The following is a 17712-nucleotide window of genomic DNA, read 5'->3' as shown; positions in this document are numbered from 1 at the left end:
GTGCGCCTGCGTCCCCTCGTCCCACTCAGGTAAGGAACGACCCCCGCGGGCACTGCTAGGGAAGGCGCTGAGCGAGCCTGCCCCGGTCGAGGGTCACCCTCGCACGCCCCCACGCAGGGCGGGCTGATTCCGAGACCCAGCGGTTGCTGGCGCGGAGGCTTCCCTGTGCCAGCAAAGCCCCTCGCTTGCGAGACATGCCATGTATTAGCTTGGGGTATCCCCGGAGCGCCATGAAACTGGGGACCCCTCCCAGGAGCGCTCTGCAACGGGGTGAAACTGGCCCTGTGAATGCACTGAACTGGGGTGCTCTGCAATGCCGTGAGCCTGGGGATCCCTCCCCATGAAGAACATATGGGAGCAGAGTCCCCCTACACAGCCATGAAAATACCTCTCCATACAGAGGAGTTCATTCTGAAAAGCCACAAACTTGGGGTTCCCTCCACAGGAGGATGTTTGATTGGGGTCCTCCCTGCAAAGCCACAAACTGCCTACCTCCCTCTCCCCCTCACACAAGCCTTGGAATTGGTTGAGTCTCATCCTGTGATGGCATCAATTTCTCAGAACCATGAAATTGGAGGGTTGATAGGGGTGCCCCAACAGGCTTCACTGGAAATATTCCTTTTTCTGGTGCTCTGACCTGCTTTGTGTGTCCTTTTAATGGATGCCTTACAGGTTGCTTAATGGAGGAATTGTTAGGAGGCAGTCCCAACCCCCTACCCCTTGGATGAAATAGCACCCCTACATAATTGCACGTTATTACTGGGCAATCTCTCTTGATGTGCCCAGGTTTGCTGGATCAGTAACCTACCCCCAGGACTTCTCCCCCCTCAAGGGAAATTCTCCAACACTGTGGAGCTGAACCATTCTGAAACCCTACATCTAGGGCTAGGCAGGAGTCTGACCCCTTGAGAGCTTCCCCCAACCTCCCATTCTTGCTCTCCCCCCGGGACACTCCCGCTCTGTTCAGGTCTCTCCCCGGATGATGGCCAAAACCGCCTGACCCAACTTTGGGCTCCCATAGGCAGGATCTACAAGAATTGGTCCAGAACCACCAGTCAATAATTGTCTTCACACAACTAGCAGGTAGCAAGGTCCTGTAACCACTGGACCATCTTCTTCACCAACCTGTGTTCTCCACCACATGTATGCTACTGGTCTGTCTCCCCCACCTAGGAAGGACTAATGACCACCACACCCAACACTCTGCAGGCCTCCAGCTGAGCTTTATAAGGAGCTCCTGCCCCTTCTGCACTGTGTCTGATGATTGACCAGGGCAGGTTGGTCCCAGGCCTCCTGACATCCTTAAAGGGGCAGACCAGCCTGTTCACACAGGTGTCTGTATCGGTCCCTCTCATTTAATACATTTTTCTGCTGTCTATCACTGTCTTAATATTACCCTTGTATACAGGACATGTGCTGCTGCCTCTCACAGGGCAGAAGTAGGGTGTATGACAGTGCACGAACTTTGGTTCTACATCAAAAATAGAAAACTATTCCAACCTGCATGTTTGGAACTATTCCAACTTATCCCAAACTGCATGGTTATGATGGCTACTGCTTTGTCTCCAAATCTGAGCTTCTTTCCCTCTCTCCCCATCTCTTTTTCCATTCATAGGAACACAAGAATCACCATACTGGATCAGATATGTGGTCCATCCAGTCCAATATCCTGCTGAGGGAGTGGCCAGCACTGGATTCTTCAGAAGAACATGCAAGAAATGCTGCAGTAGGCAGATGAGGGATAATTTGCTCCCTAAAAATTCTCCTCTTAGCCCCTAATAGTCAGAGATTGGTTTAAATCCCAAGTCATGAGATTTTATATGCCTTCCAAAACTTTTTTTTTTTTTTTTTTAGCATTTACTATTATAATTCTGGATATTCTTGTTATAAGTGTCCAATCTCTTTTTGAATCTTGCTAATTTCTTGGCTTCAAGGGCATCCTGTGACAATGAGTTCTGCAGTCTAATTTACGGCTTGTGTGAAAAAGTATTTCATTTTATCAGCTTTGAATTTGCTGCCTTTCAATTTCATTGATTGTTCCCTTGTTCTTGTTTTATGAGATGGGGCAACAGACATTCTGAATCCAATTTCTCTATACCACTTGTTATTTTGTATATTTTTCATTCCTCTCTCTCTTTCTGCTGATGCTTGCAAACAGCTCATCTTTGGGATTATGACATCCTTTCAAGTGAGATTATGATGTAGAGGTAAATGAGTCAGCCACCAGCCTCTTGGTTTTTCCTCCCATTGCTTTCTCTGCTGCTGCTGCTACTCTTTGAACATTGACTTGTGGGATCATGACGTCCACCCCAGTAGGTTTAAGACATCAGATGCAAGTGAGCTAATCCCCTCCTCTTCCTATTATTCCCTATTTTCCTTTATTCAGTAACATTCTGCAATCCTAGGATTTTAAATGCGTATATACATATGATTCAAATGACACGTACCTTGTCCATATTGGTCAGAAACTATAGAAGTAATAAATGTCATGTAAAATGGTGATATCATTTGTAAAACTCTGCTATTATTGAATTATTATTTAATATAGTAGTGGTCAGAGACCTGAGCTGAGATCTGGAGGCCATTATGCTAGGGGCAGTATAATCATAAAACTATATCCAACATGGTGCCTGTTGCACAAAACCCATAGGACAACTCTCTGGTCCTGATTCAGCAAAGCATTTAAACACATCCTTAGCCTGAATGTGGATAATCCTGTTCCTATTCAGCAAAGCACATAGGCACATGCTTTAAATTAAGTGTTTTGCTGCCTTTGAGCCTATAAAGGCGTGATGCTTCTTAGCTTCATCAACTCCCACTGAAATCAAGATCATGCCCCAGTTGAGCAAAAATTCCAAAGCAATACTAGAATATGAAAATCGGGACACTTTAATGATAGAAAAGATCTAATTTCCAGGAGGTATCACTGTTTGGTGCTCCAGTAAACTGGAAACTTTGAAAAAAACACTGAATTTTGGGAGGAGAAATCCAAATTGATCTGTACTGAAAACATTTTAAGAATATGAGCACATTTCCTCTGCTGGTATAAACTTTTATAGCTCAATGGAGCTATGCTGATTTACACCAAATGAGGATCTGCCACATAAAACTTACTTCAAAAAAGGTGTTGAATTTATTTCAGAACACACTGAATGCATCCGATGAAGTGAGCTGTAGCTCACGAAAGCTTATGCTCTAATAAATTGGTTAGTCTCTAAGGTGCCACAAGTACTCCTTTTCTTTTTGCGAATACAGACTAACACGGCTGCTACTCTGAAACCTATGTAAGAACTGTTTATTCAATTTAAAATCACTTGACAATATAGGGCCAAATTCTGCTCTTGGTTACACTGGTATAAATTGCAGTAACTGCTTTAGCTTCAATGACATTACTCCAAATTTACACTGGTGTAGCTGAGAACAAAATTTGGTCCAAATAATTTTATACCTAGGACTTTCTGGCGCATTGGGCTAAATTCAGTCATGGTGTAAGCAGATGCATCTCTGTTGACTTCAGTAGCATTTCATCCACTGAATTTGGCCCTTTGTGCCTTTACCAATACACTAAGGGCCAAAAAATGCCTTTATTTTCATTCTTTCAAGCTTTGGATGTCAGTGAGTAACATCAGCTTCAGTGGTATGGGTGCATCTGAAGTCAGAATCTGCCCCTAAATATTGAACTATTTCATCCTTTGATTGTTATTTATTTAAGTGGGTTAAAGTTGGAGTATTACTGATTCCTTATTGTTTTCTCTTTAGAGTTAAAAATAAGTAGCACAGATGGTTGAGATTCAGCAGAGCCCTGATGCCATCACAGTGAATGTTCATTTCTCAAGAGCAGATACCACAATTCTTGAGAATGACAGTTTGCAGATTTCACAGGAAACACAAGAGACTAAAGAACTAGAGGAGGATGCTCTACCTGTACACGTCACAGATCGGATATTTTTTATTGATTTAGCCAATAAGCAACAGACAACTATCCCTTTACAAATCTTTGAACTGGAAGATCTGGAAGAATTGCACTTGGAAAAAAACTTAATTGAAAACATCCCAGGTGATATCCATCGTCTTAAGAAGGTGAAAGTTCTCTATCTGAATAAGAACTACATACACAACGTATGTGAAGAACTTGGGGAGCTGAAATATCTTCAGAGCTTAGATTTAAGTAGCAATCCACTCTCTTACAGTTCGCTGCATATAATCAGCAAACTGCAGGCTCTCCGTCAGCTCAGGCTCTATGATGTAAACTTGGATGAGTTCCCAGTGGAGATCTGTAAATGCCTCCATCATGTTGAGCTGCTTGGACTCTCTGGCAATAATCTAAGGTATCTGCCTAAAGAAGTAGTGAATCTGAGACAACTTAAAGAGATCTACCTGCAAAAAAACAGATTTGAAAGCTTTCCCCTGGAGCTTTGTCACCTTCTTAACCTGGAAATACTAGATCTGGAACAAAATCGAGTGAGTTTTGTCCCGGAAGAGATTGTATCTTTAACAAACTTAGTGAAACTATTTTTAGCTTTCAATAACCTGTTATCAGTCCCTGATACATTGCATCACTGCCGGAGACTGACTGTGCTTGATTTGTCTAATAACCTCCTGCGTAGGCTCCCTCCTAGCTTCAAGCAGCTCACAGAAATGAACGAGCTTGGTCTGTCTGGTAACAACTTGGAAAAGTTTCCACGTCAGATTTGCCACTGGATGTCCCTTTGCCTCATTTATTTGAAAAACACTGGCTTGCAAATGCTACCATCTTCCTTTACCAGATTAACCTGTATCAAGATATTAGATCTCAGTGAAAATTTCTTTGATGAATTCCCTAAAGAGATTTGTGCTATGGAAAATCTGGAAATATTGTCACTGGATGACAATCAAATACGTGAGGTATTGATTTATTTATTTTTGGCGTGGGATTCTAGATACACTTCAAATTCACTCGGCTAATATGCATCTCAAATGTAATAGTATGAGCCACTTAACTCTACAACATAGGGAGATAATCATATGTACGGTCTTTTGGGGCAGGATCCATCTTTTTGTTCTGTGTTTGTACAGCACAATGGGGTCTTGGCCCATCACTGGTGTTCCTAGATGCTAAAATAATAAATAGTAATAATAATAATACAAGCCTGACTTCAAGGACGTGAGACTCAAGAATATGTAAGCCTCTAAGGTATGCAAACCCCAGCAATCCTTATGCCAAGCAGCACAGCCACATAGAGATGCCACTAATTGGGGAAGCAGAAAACAAAAGATTCTGTTCCTGGCTCTGCCATTGTCCAGCTGTGTGATCCTGGGCAGGTCACTTCACCTCTTTGCCTCAGTCTCTCAATCTCTAAAACAGAGCTGGTAATACTTACTTTCCTTTGCAAAGGGCTCTGAGATCTTTGGCTGGAAAGCACCTCTATAACTGTTGAATATTATTTTACAGGGAAGAGGTCTACCCAATGCAGAAGCCAAAATGTTTCCAACTTCCCATACAGTGAGACTTCCTACTGTAATTTCTCTTCTCTCTTCCCAATTTAGGGACATGCCTTTTGCTGGAGTGGTCTCATCCACGTTAGTCACTGAATGAGGGCAGCTGTAGAAGCAATATAATTTACCTTCCCTTTCTCATTTCTCCTCCATTGCAATTCAGAGCCGGTTTATCATGATTCAGTCTACCCTCCACCACGCAGTGGAGTTAGGTATCAGTAACCTGGCAGTTCTCACTGTCACTGCTAGCCACATTCAATGAGTGTCAATACCAAAGCTGGCCTGCAACTTAATTTTTAATCTATTCAGATAGCTACAGCTCGCTCTTCTTTAACACATGTGTACAGGATGGCATTGAGCTATCTAAGGTATTCTAATTATTCATTGTTTTCCTTTAACATTAACGGGAGTCTTGAAACTATATCCCAAGGCATCAAGAATTCTTTCACCTCTAAGTACTTGATGGCCCCAGTCCTGTAATAAGGTCCTTGCAGGTACTGGGGTGCAAAACATGAGCTTCATAAAGGATGGGAGCCTAGATTGCCCAAGAATGATATGATATGGAAGAATTGTACTTCGGTGCTTTACTTGAAGGATATTTTCTTTGATGCTTGTGCAGTGTTCATTATAAGGCGGGGTGGCCAAATTTACTGACCCTGGGAGCTGCAGATGATAATCTTCAGAAGTTTGAGAACCTAACAGGCCTGCCAGGAGTTGGGGCTTCTGCCCTGCAGCGGGGCGGTGGAGGTCTCGAGGCTTCTGCCCTGCAGGAGGTGCCTGCCAAGACTTGGGGCTTCTGCCTGGAGAGGCGTCTGCCGAGGCTTGGGGCTTCTGCCCTGCTCCTGTTGAAGCTCCTGCAGGTGCTTCCTGTGGGGCTGATGCCCCAAGACCCCGCTTCCCGCTGGGTAGACGCTCCTAACCTGACCACTGCACTGTGGGGCTGAAACCCTGAGCTCCCCACACCCAGTGGAAAATGTGAGGGATGACATGGTGGGTTCCACAAGCTGCACTTTAACTATAAAAGAACTACGTGCAGCTCGCAAGAGGTGGTTTGGCCACCCCTGTTATAAGGCATTATGTACAAGCTGTTTGTGATATGAGACACTGCTATACGCTACCCAAAGGCAGCAAGGTGCTAGAATAACCCATTCTTAAAGCCATTGGAGCGGATGAGTGACGGTAGCTTAATTAAAATTGCAGTTAATAAAACTACTGATAGTTATTATGTTCAGAACATTTCTTTCCTAATGCTGATGTGCATGACAGCCTCACTACCCCCTGTAACCAACTGCCACTGACAAGCAGATATTCAGCCAGGAAAAAAGGAACCAAAACCAAACCACTAAAAAGTGACATGGTAACCTGCTTTGAATAGCAGAGATTAGATGCTAAAAGGGCCTGGTTCCATTTATTCCTCTCTTTTTCTGAAGTAACGGTCTGATAATTGCACTTGCCTAGTATCAATAAATGTGACATACTATTTGAAACAGAGCAGGAGGCAAGTTTACAATGGATGTACAAATTGTTAATGCTTTTAGATCCATTATCTTACTCTAGCCTAGGGGACAATTATACAGCTGAAATCTGTCAATACATGAACAACAATAATGGGTGTCTTGCTCTTAGGGCATCAAACACATTTCCCTTTTGTGATATAATGCAATCCTCCCTATCTTCTGCCAGGAGATCATGATTTGTGTTATTTTTTTTTCCCTTGAAGGCTAAATTTGTGGAAGTGGTAATATATGCAAATGATCCAATTTAACATTTTAATTTACGTAAATTATCTTATAATACACAGATACTGTCAGAAGAATTGGGAAGCACAGGAACTGTTCTTACATTTCATTCTCCAGGTTGCCTCTTCTGGAAGGAACATATATGCTAAGAAATAGCCTAATTCAGATAAAGTTTACATGGAGACACCTTTCAGTCACGGAATATGTCAGGGAAATGTTGCAAAAATTTCAGCCATAATATGGCAATGCAATAGAATGTGGCCAGCATGATATTCTTCATTGACCTGTAGTAATGTGACAGAGTATTTCCCAGAACTGCAAACAACAAATAACAAAACATAGCTATTTAACGGAAATAAATGTATTTTTTTAAAATGTATGTTTTGGAACATGCCTAGATACCTCCAGAGGTGACGGGACTCTCTAACTTAAAATGCCTTGGTCTGACTGGAAACAGATTCAGTGTCTTTCCAGAGGAAGTTTCTCTCCTTCAGTCATTAGAGAAATTATATCTGGGACAAGATAAAGGGATCAAATTCATGACTCTTCCAAGCGACATCAGCAAACTGCAGGTAAGAAAAAGAGGAGGGAGAGGAGCTCAATAATAACTCTGCCTGGTACCACAAAGAAGCACAGAAGAAGTAAGCTGTTTGAAGAGAATGAATCCCAATCCCACAGGCCTTCCACAAGTGCACCTTCCATGGACTTCAGTGGGATTTGGTGTACAGGGCCTGGAAACAGCAGGTGCTGAGCACACTGAAGTCCCATTTAATTCAATGGGACACAGCACCTTGCAGAACTGGGTCCATTGAGGTCTGGTAGGATTGGGTAAAACATTTGTAACAAACAGGTCTTGTTAAAGTTGATGGACCCAAGACTTAGGTATCTCTATCTATCTATATTATATATAACCTATTTCACATAGATTCTCTATTATTTCCTTCTCCTTATGTGGAATAGGTTATGTATGTTTATCTTTCTGATCCCATAAAATGTGTTGGGCCTCTACACCAGGGCTGTGGCATTGTTAAACCCGTGTTTTACTGGGTGCTCAATCACCCCCAAGGCCTAGGCAATAAGCCACTTTCCAATTGTTGATGGAATTCATGTTTTCCCTTCTCTTTGCCTGCCTACAGAGCAGTCGCTATACCTTTCAAGAGGTTGCTAGCATGCAGGAGTGACAGGACCACATAGTGCATGTACATGACTATGAACCAAGGCAAAGGAAGAAAATTCTCAAGCCTTGATAGGTCATGCGGCACTTTAAAGGGATGCTCAAACTCAGAGAACACTGCTGGGTACATTTATCCAGTTATATCACACTCATTACCATAGTATCTGAGCACCTAACAATGCTATCTCCCCAGTCGTATGTTTTGCTTTTGCCGATGTTCAGTTGTGCATTGTTCAATGATCTCCCTAAGGAAACAAATCCTTTTTTAAATAGAAAATCATGCACATTTTTTTCCAGAATCTGAAAGAGCTGTACCTAGAGAACAATTGTCTGGAGTACCTGCCACCTTCCATCGGCTTGCTGAGCAACCTAGAAATAGTTGACTGTCACAACAACCTCCTTAAAGAACTCCCAGACTCCATATGTCAAGTACAAGGTGAAAAAACATCATATGCATTTGTGTCTGTAAGGGCACAAGTTTAAGCAGAGATTTCAGAGTTCAAAAGTCTTCCTCTTCTCACCCAGACACCTTTCCTGGTCCAAATGAGAGACTAGGTAGAGTAATCTGTATTATTAAAAATTCTTATTGTCTGATGATCTGTTGAAGACTTTCCCCTATTTAATAGATTTAGATGCAATATACACCATGGGAAAGTTAATGATCTGCAGATATAAGTGGCATTGTTTTTTCAAATTGGTCGATAACAAAGTAGAACAATTAACAATTCTTGCAGCTTTCTTACCAAGAAAGCATTTTGCTGCCTCACAAAACTCCCCTGAGTATGAAGCACAGATGCAGTGTGTAGGTGGTGTTTATGTAACGCACACCCACGCAGTGTGGCCTTCTCTCCTCCCCTAATGATGGTTGGGCCACAAATAGAGGTCAATAAGCCTGATTTCAGCCTTGGCTAACAGACAGGTGTCTTTTAAGCTTAGAGGATCATACTTTAAGATCCCCAGCTCCCAAGTCTAGTTCTCATTGCCAGTGACCCACCTCAGGGTGTGGCATATCATTTAGAAAATGAAGCTTTCTGTTGAGTGCTTCACTCTAGTTCTTATTTTGGGGGAAAAACAATTTTGTATTCTTGCAATTACCTTGAGCCTAAGCCTAAAAACTCATAACTCAGGGCTGTGGAAGTAGAAAGGCACAACAGCAGTAACACCCTTCTTGTTGATATTTTTGTAGAAAAAAAAAATTGATCACAGCATTAGAACAAACATATTGGTGTTATTGAAGTCCTGTGAAAAATCTCTCCATGTTTGGGAACTAGGCCCTTTGTACTATAGAATGAAATAATATATTGATGTACTGGGAAATATTTATATACACACAGTAAATATTTCACACCCCAGCAATACATTGTTTTATTGTAAACACACCCAGGGAAACACTCCAGATTATTATTAGTCTGTGCATTGCAGTTTTGTGATTTTATTTGTTTAGGTTTGCAAAGGTTGCTTGTTCAGAACAATCAGTTGTTCCAACTCCCAGAAAACTTGGACAATCTTCAGAAGTTGCAGCTTGTCTTGCTGGATGGGAACCCTATGACAGACCCCCCAGTTGAGGTGTGCAGCCAGGGGAACTTGGCTATCTGGGAGTATTTACGGGAAAAGAGGCATCAAAAGGCCAAGGCTACAAAGGTACAAGGCATAAGAGATCTACTACACTGCACAAACTGCATTATTAATAATCCAGTGTTTGACACAACATTCTACACGGCATGCTATGCAAGGCCCTGAAGTATCTTAAAAATTCTGTGTCAGCTATGGTGGGGCAGTAAAGCAGCAGACACTCCATTGCACACAATGAGGTATCTATCTCATTGCCAAATGGGGAACGTGGGCTTGGCAGGGGGATGGCCACTGGGTCCATGCACAATGCAGATCCATTAAGCCAAATCCCCGCTTGGGAAAGAAGCTGTAAGCTGCAGCCTCTAGTCCCAAGACTGTAGAGCCTGGGGGCACAGAGATTCAGCCTGGAACAGCCCTAGATCAGTGATACTCAGACTGAGGCTCAGGAGCTGCAAGTGGCTCTTTAGTATGTCTCCTGCAGCTCTTTGTAGCACATATTAAAACAATGATAATTAACAACCAATCAGGATGCTTTTACTATGTTATTAGCCAATTGTAGAATACTTGGTCAGTCATTTTGTTGTGAGATTCTAATTATATAATATAAATGAGAGAGAGAAAAAGAAACAATAAATTACTGTGGCTCTTTTGGGTAATGGTGATTGCTAATTTGGCTCCTGAACCACTGTGGTTTGAGTATCACTGTCCTAGATGGTTATTAGAAGCTCAGTCTACAGTACCAGTGGGCAGTAAAGTCGTTCTGCTCAAAAGATGGGGATGAGGAACAAAGGGCAGGTCCTCCCTTCCCTGATTTTCCTGTACTTCAAATTCTTCCCTTCCCACAGTTATTGTCTCTTATTTCTAACACATTGCTACCCAACATCCGAAAGGAAACAACTTCCCTTTTATGGGGCCCAATGTAGGACAATTAGCTAGGTCCAAATTGGCTGTGGGTACATGGGCTAACGTAACAGCCAAATAGGGACATCTGAAGTTGGGAAGATGACTTCTCTTCACTTGAAGTCCTTGCCTGGACCAAAGAGTTGAGAGAACAACGAGAGTGTTCCCTCCCTTAGAGAAATTTTAGTTTAATTTTAAAATAGCACATGGAAATAACCTGAAAAATATAATTTAGTTGGTTGGCAGGTCCTCTTAATTTAAATTAATTTAGTCTAATCAGGAATTTAACCCCAGTTTACTCCAGCAGACCCCAATGCATTCAGCTTTTTGCATCAATACTAGCCGACATAGTGCTCAATTCAATTGTTTGAAGTCACCCTCTTCTCCTCAAGGTAACAATATTGTTCCATCCTCTCTTTCAGATCCAGGCTTGGTGGCGTGGGCAGATGGTGCAGAAGGGGCTTGGAATTTTTGCTGAGCTTCAAAAACTGTTAAAGAAAGGAAAGAAAGATAAGAAAGGAAAAGAAAAGGGGAAAGAAAAGCCTGGCAAAGGTGCAAAGGGCAAAAAGTAGTAATTCCATATGATTTTTACATCAAACTGTTTATAGCTCTTGCACATTGGGAGGGCAGATATAGGGAGAGGCAAGAAAGTAAGGGATAGTCAATACTAAAATGTCCAGAATACTGAACATTAGAATTAAAAAAATAACATAGGTGCTTTATGGCCAGTTTTGTGCATGTGTCAAAATGACTCCAGTTAAATGAGGTTAGATGGTAAAATAATGTATATGATTGCAAAGCACAAGGGTAATTGATTAACTGGAAGTGAATTGTATCTGTGGAGCTCTGTGCTGACTAAAATCTTTAAAATTCATGTCTTCTGTAATGAGAACGGTCTTACAGTGGTTTTGTGTTTTCATAACATCCCTACTGGGTCAGGCCAAGGTCCATCTAGGCCTGTATCCTGTCTTCTGACAGTGACCAGTGCCAGGTTCTTCCGAGGTAATGAACAGAACAGGCAATCACAATCTATTCCCAGCTTCTGGCAAACAGAGGCTAGGGACACCCAGGGCATGTGGACACCCTACCCATGCTGGCTAATAGCTATTGATGGACCTATCCTCCAGGAACTTATCTAGTTGGTTGGGTTTTTTTAAACCCTATTATAGTTTTGGCCTTCACAGCATCCCCTGGCAAAGAGTTCCACAGGTTGACTATGTGTTGTGTGAAGTAGGACTTCCTTTTGTTTTAAACCTGCTATTAATTTTATTGGGTGACCCCTGGGGCAGCTGCACTACTATAGAGTTTTAAAAGTACATATGCCATTAGACAGCACTTTGCCTACCACTGAGGTGCAGCCACCTCTGGGGAAAAACACAGCAACTGTAGCACTGAACAGAGCAATACTACACAAGAGTTCATGAGAAGTGATGACTGCCTCGCTTGACAATACAAGAGGAATGGTAGGTGAAATATAATTATTCCTACCAGGACATCTTAATTATAATCCTATTCTTATAAAAAAGTCCAAAATTTCTAGATTTTTGCAAAAATGTCCCTTTTTAATTAAAAATTTTGAGTAGGTCTAGTCACAGCATTTAATAACTGCAAATTGTCAGGTCCTCAGATTTATGTCTAGTCCCAAAAACAATACACGCAGTTGCAAATTGTCTTCATATAAAAGGCTTATTTGCAGCACATAGTGAATTTGAAAACTACAAAATGGTCCTGTGATTTCTGGATTTCACATATTAATGTGCCCCTGCTCATATAGAGCAATTTCTAGTGTGCTAGTATAACCCATTTACACATTACTACACATTTACACAACCGCAGTCCACAAGCAGAGGGCCATACTCTGAATCACTGCCTAGTTTTGATTTAGTACTGCTCAGGCAAGGCTTCTTTCCCTTGACTTCACTGAGAGATTTACCTGGGTAAGGCCTGAATCGAAACTGAGAGCCAGGCTGTGACTAGCCCACATGCTGCTTCACAGAGCTTGAATGGGTGGAAGCACTTGGGTGGTCTGTGTAAGGCGAAAATTGAAGTCCTGCTCCCTCCCAGCATGTACTAGAGGTGGGAAGAAGATAGGGCACTGGCCCTTCCCCATTGGCTCACACAAAGGAGGGGTATGGTAGGGTCACCATATTTCAGGTTCCCAGAAAGAGAACACTGCTGTGGGGGAGCTAAAGGGGGTACCTGAGGCCTCACTCCCTGTCACAGTGGCAGGGCAGCTGGCACAGGCCCAGGAGGCAGTACCTCCCCGTGGGCCTCTCCCCTGCACCAGAGCTGGGAGCCAGGGCCTGGATAGGTAGGATACAGCAGCTGTAGCTATAGGGAAGGGACCAATTGGGGCACAGAGACAGTGCTTTCTGAGCTGTGCCACAAAAATCCCAGACATTGCTTCTTATTTGAAAAATCTGCCCAGGCTGAGAATTAAAAAAAAGAGTCCTATCTGGGAAAACCCAGAGGTATGGTAACCCTAGATATGCAGTACTCCCTGAAGGGATGTAAGAAGCATGGGCAATCAGATAGAATGTTTCTAGGGCTGGGCCTACATTCCACAACTAAGGATTTGGTCAATAGATTGTTGACCTTCAAAACTCCCTGCAAAAGTCATCTATTTAATAGGTCTTCTGATGAAAGCAGGGGCCAGGGCACTTTGGGTGGAGTGGGATGGAGTTTTGCTGCTCTTTGAGTTGGCATGCAAATACTTCCATTGTATTGGGTTACTAGATGATATTTTAATAGATTGGGAACATAATTGCTGTTAAGGCCCCTAGAGCTCATACAAAGGGGTTTTTTGGTAAGATTTTTTTTAAAAAACCAGACGAACAAATAAGTAAGTCATGTTTTTGACCCTTAAAAACCTTGCAGACTAAATAAAATGAGACATGACACAAAACAATAATTCAAGTTAGGGACGATACAGGACTGATTGAAGAGGGTGTTGCTGGAAGAGAGGGGGAATTTGAAGGAGAGCTAGGACTTTTGGCAGATGTGAATTGCTGTAGGAGGTTACTGTAATCAAGGGAAGAGACAACCTGCAGATGGACAAGGGTTTCCACATTGAGGACAATCATGAGAAGCTGGGGGTTTGGAGATATCAGAAAAATACTCGTCAGGTCTTGGATACTTGCTATGAGGTGTAGCAAAGGAGAGAGGTGTTTCAGTAGATCATTGTAATGTTATCTCAATGCCACATAAAGTGTGTTAAAACTCATGTTGGAATGTTTTCAGTGCCTCCATATTAGAAGATTCTCCTGGCATATTTATTGCTAGAAATGGACACACTGACAGCATAGGCTTCAAGTAGTAAGTGTTAATCCTGAGTGGAACATAAACTGATGCTCTTTGCTTCTTTTTAATGTTTGCATTATCAGTGTTCCATGCTCACCTTTACAGAATATCTCTTCTGAAAACAATTGATTACAAACTAACTTTTTATGCCATGTCTGACCAAACGTACAATTTGATCTCAGTTTTGCCTCCTGAGGGATAGTAAAGTACATTTTTACAATCAAGCTGTGACAAGAACAAGGAAGTTCAGAGATGCCCCAATGAAATCAGAGTAAACAGTGTAGTAATTCAGTATGGGAAGAGTAAACAAAGCAGCAGCATATTCAGCTGTTACTCATATTGACTAGCCAGAAGAGGATTTTCCTCTACAGAAATTAATCCCCCCAGTATAGCAGTGCTCAATGCTGCCAAAGAATCTTCAACATACTAAACTCCTGAACAGAAGTGGTTTCCGGCAGGGGCTCCTTCCTGAGGTAAGTGACTTAGGCTGAGAATGATCCTAGTGTGTCTTTGCCACTGGGAAAAGGTTTCTGCATGGAGTTCTCAGGGCTAATTGAGCAGTACTTTTTATTACTCTGTTTGTCCCATGATTTCAATAGGACTCCTCACTTAGGGGGCAGCTTCTGATACTACCACTTAGTAAATGTACCTTACTTTACAAATAATTCCCTTAAAGTCATTGGGGCATCTTGTGGACTAAGGTGCTACTCAACATAAGTACATGTTGCAAAATCTGGCCCTTTTTAAGGCAGCAATTAACATGAGCGAGGGTAGGTGAGTCTGGCCCTAGCAAACAAAACAGAAGGGTTACTTTACACTAGTCAGCTCCTTGGTTTAATGGGTCAGATGGGCTGAGTTTAAGACTGGGCACCAGGAAATAATAAACTCTGTTCCTGATTATTCTGCCCTGTTTTGCTGTATGGCCTAGAGTAAAGCACTCAACTTCCTTGTGTTGATTTTCTTCATCTGTAAAGCAGAAAGATGAATCTTAATAGTACCTACTTCACAGGGACATTGTGAGAATGTGATGGGAGGCTTGTGCTGCATATCAAAACATGTAATACATGCGCTATGGGCCTGAGCCAGGACCCAGAGGCAGGAGCAGAAGCTCCCTAAAGTGGGGGGCCACTGGCATCCTTCCCCCCAAGCACCCCACCACCACCCTTCCCCAGAAGCCCCACCTCTCTCCACCCATCACTCACCCTCCAGCTAGTAAAAAACTGATGGGGGCCATAACCCCCATCCCTGCACCCCTGCTCAGAGGAGTCATTAGGAGGACTCTGACAGGGGGTGTTCTACTCACCACTGGATAGCACCTCCTGCTGGCAATTAGCTCCAGCTGGTTCAGCAACTCTTTTCTTCTCTTCCCACATGCCACTCTCCTTCCACTCCACAAACTTGCAACACAGCTGCTTTGTGATTCAGCCCTCCAGCCAGATCACACTGTGATTTCCTCTTCTAGGGGAGTCTCTTAAGGTCTCGGTTTTACCAGCAGCATCAGGCAGGCCTCACACCTGCTTTCTTGACTAGCTTACTCCCACAATAACTCAGGCAGTCTTCCCATTCAGAGCTCCTAGCAGTACCACTCTGCAGTGGATGGTAGGGGAACCTAGGCCCACCCTCTACTCTAGGTTCCACTTCAGGGTACTGTACCAAGCCATTAAGGTCTGTGTTTACACCCACCTTATTGCTCTCATCCCTGGACCCCTTCCTACCATACATCTTCTCCCGTATCCTGGGGAGAAGATCTGCAAACTCATCTCTGTTGCTAGCTTCCTGGCTTTATAGAAGCCCTGCCTCTTCCCTCACAATTGAGCTTCTTCCTAATTAGTGTCCTCCAAGCAATGACAGGTTTCAGAGTAACAGCCGTGTTAGTCTGTATTCGCAAAAAGAAAAAGGAGTACTCGTGGCACCTTAGAGACTAACCAATTTATTTGAGCATAAGCTTTCGTGAGCTACATCGGATGCATCCGATGAAATGAGACTAAATTGGTTAGTCTCTAAGGTGTCAAAAGTACTCCTTTTCTTTTTTCTCCAAGCAATGTAAACCTCCCCTATTTGGAGCTTAACTGATAGATTGGCCTCACCTGTCCTAATTCAACTCTCTCAGGGCTGGTGTGAGGAGGACAGTGCATCACAGACTCCCATTGCTTTCAGTGAGCAGTGGATCAGACCCCTTAATGGTAATGGCTAGACTCCATGGCTGTACCTACTGAGATAGGCAACACAGAGTAGTCTAGCTAGAGGGAAATAAAGGCTGTGGCAGGGGCTTAATCAGACCCTCACATAAGCAGGAAGAGCCCCAAGGGATCCTGTAATTTGTTACAGTCATACCCAGAATGCCTATGACTTGCTCTGCAGTCCAGCATCACTGCAGCATGGAGAGTTATAAGCATACTACTGCCCTGCCCACACCGATCCCCAGCATGCCCCCTATGCTGTGGTCCTTTTATGGCCCCCATATGTCATTGGCATACCATACAAGGGCCAGAATTGTGTGCAGTCCTGAATTATGAATAAGTGTTCCAAGGTGCTCCAACCTTTCTATCAGCAGATATGTCTAAGGGTGTCAAGATTCCTTTCCCCACTCTGAACTCTAGGGTACAGATATGGGGACCTGCATGAAAAACCCCCTAAGCTTATTTTTACCAGCCTAGGTTAAAACTTCCCCAAGGTACAAGCTATTTTACCTTTTGTCCCTGGACTTTATTGCTGCCACCACCAAGCGTCTAACAAATATAACAGGGAAAGAGCCCACTTGGAAACGTCTTTCCCCCCATATTCCCCCCCAAGCCCTACACCCCCTTTCCTGGGGAATGCTTGATAAAAATCCTCAATTTGCACAGGTGAACACAGACCCAAACCCTTGGATCTTAAGAACAATGAAAAAGCAATCAGGTTCTTAAAAGAAGAATTTTAATTAAAGAAAAGGTAAGGGAATCACCTCTGTAAAATCAGGATGGGAAAATACCTTACAGGGTAATCAGATTCAAAACAGAGAATCCCTCTTGGCAAAACCTTAAGTTATAAAAAAGACAAAAACAGGAATACACATTCCATTCAGCACAACTTATTTTATCAGCCATTTAAACAAAACAGAATCTAATGCATATCTAACTAGATTGCTTATTAGCCCTTTACAGGAGTTCTGACCTGCATTCCTGCTCTGGTCCTGGCAAAAACAACTCTCAGACTGAGAGAACCCTTTGTCCCCCCCGAGCTTTGAAAGTATCTTGTGTCCTCATTGGTCATTTTGGTCAGGTGCCAGCGAGGTTATCTTAGCTTCTTAACCCTTTACAGGTGAAAGGGTTTTTCCTCTGACCAGGAGGGATTTAAAGGTGTTTACCCTTCCCTTTATATTTATGACAAAAGGGCATTACCACAAATGAGGCAGAAGAGGCTCACATTTTAAATGTAGCTTATTAAAAACGGTTAGATATGTGTATAAGACAGACCTTCCTTACATACCCAGACATTTAGAGTTTATCTGTGTATTTCACAGGTGAAATAACGGTGTAGTTCGCAACTATTTCAAGAGACACAATGAAAACA

The 17712-nt window shown here is 42.8% G+C and overlaps 1 protein-coding gene across 1 annotated transcript; it reads left to right on the top strand.

The window, feature by feature from the left end:
• Window positions 1-3780: 3780 nt before the first annotated feature.
• Window positions 3781-11432, top strand: LRRIQ4 (leucine rich repeats and IQ motif containing 4). Its single transcript, XM_077827320.1, has 5 exons — window positions 3781-4884; window positions 7613-7786; window positions 8686-8824; window positions 9833-10029; window positions 11283-11432. Exons 1-5 carry the CDS (start codon window positions 3781-3783, stop codon window positions 11430-11432), a joined length of 1764 nt encoding a protein of 587 aa, XP_077683446.1.
• Window positions 11433-17712: the final 6280 nt, after the last annotated feature.

The sequence above is a fragment of the Eretmochelys imbricata genome, chromosome 9 (assembly GCF_965152235.1).
Source record: "Eretmochelys imbricata isolate rEreImb1 chromosome 9, rEreImb1.hap1, whole genome shotgun sequence".
Classification (NCBI taxonomy): Eukaryota; Metazoa; Chordata; order Testudines; family Cheloniidae; genus Eretmochelys; species Eretmochelys imbricata.
Note: the sequence above shows the minus strand (reverse complement) of the source record. Positions and strands in the feature narration are given on the sequence as shown.

Coding starts and splice junctions, on each gene's coding strand:
- LRRIQ4 (XM_077827320.1), top strand. CDS start 3,781: ATGGTTGAGATTCAGCAGAGCCCTGATGCCATCACAGTGAATGTTCAT. Junction 4,885..7,612: donor ATGACAATCAAATACGTGAG/GTATTGATTTAT, acceptor GAACATGCCTAG/ATACCTCCAGAGGTGACGGG. Junction 7,787..8,685: donor GCGACATCAGCAAACTGCAG/GTAAGAAAAAGA, acceptor ATTTTTTTCCAG/AATCTGAAAGAGCTGTACCT.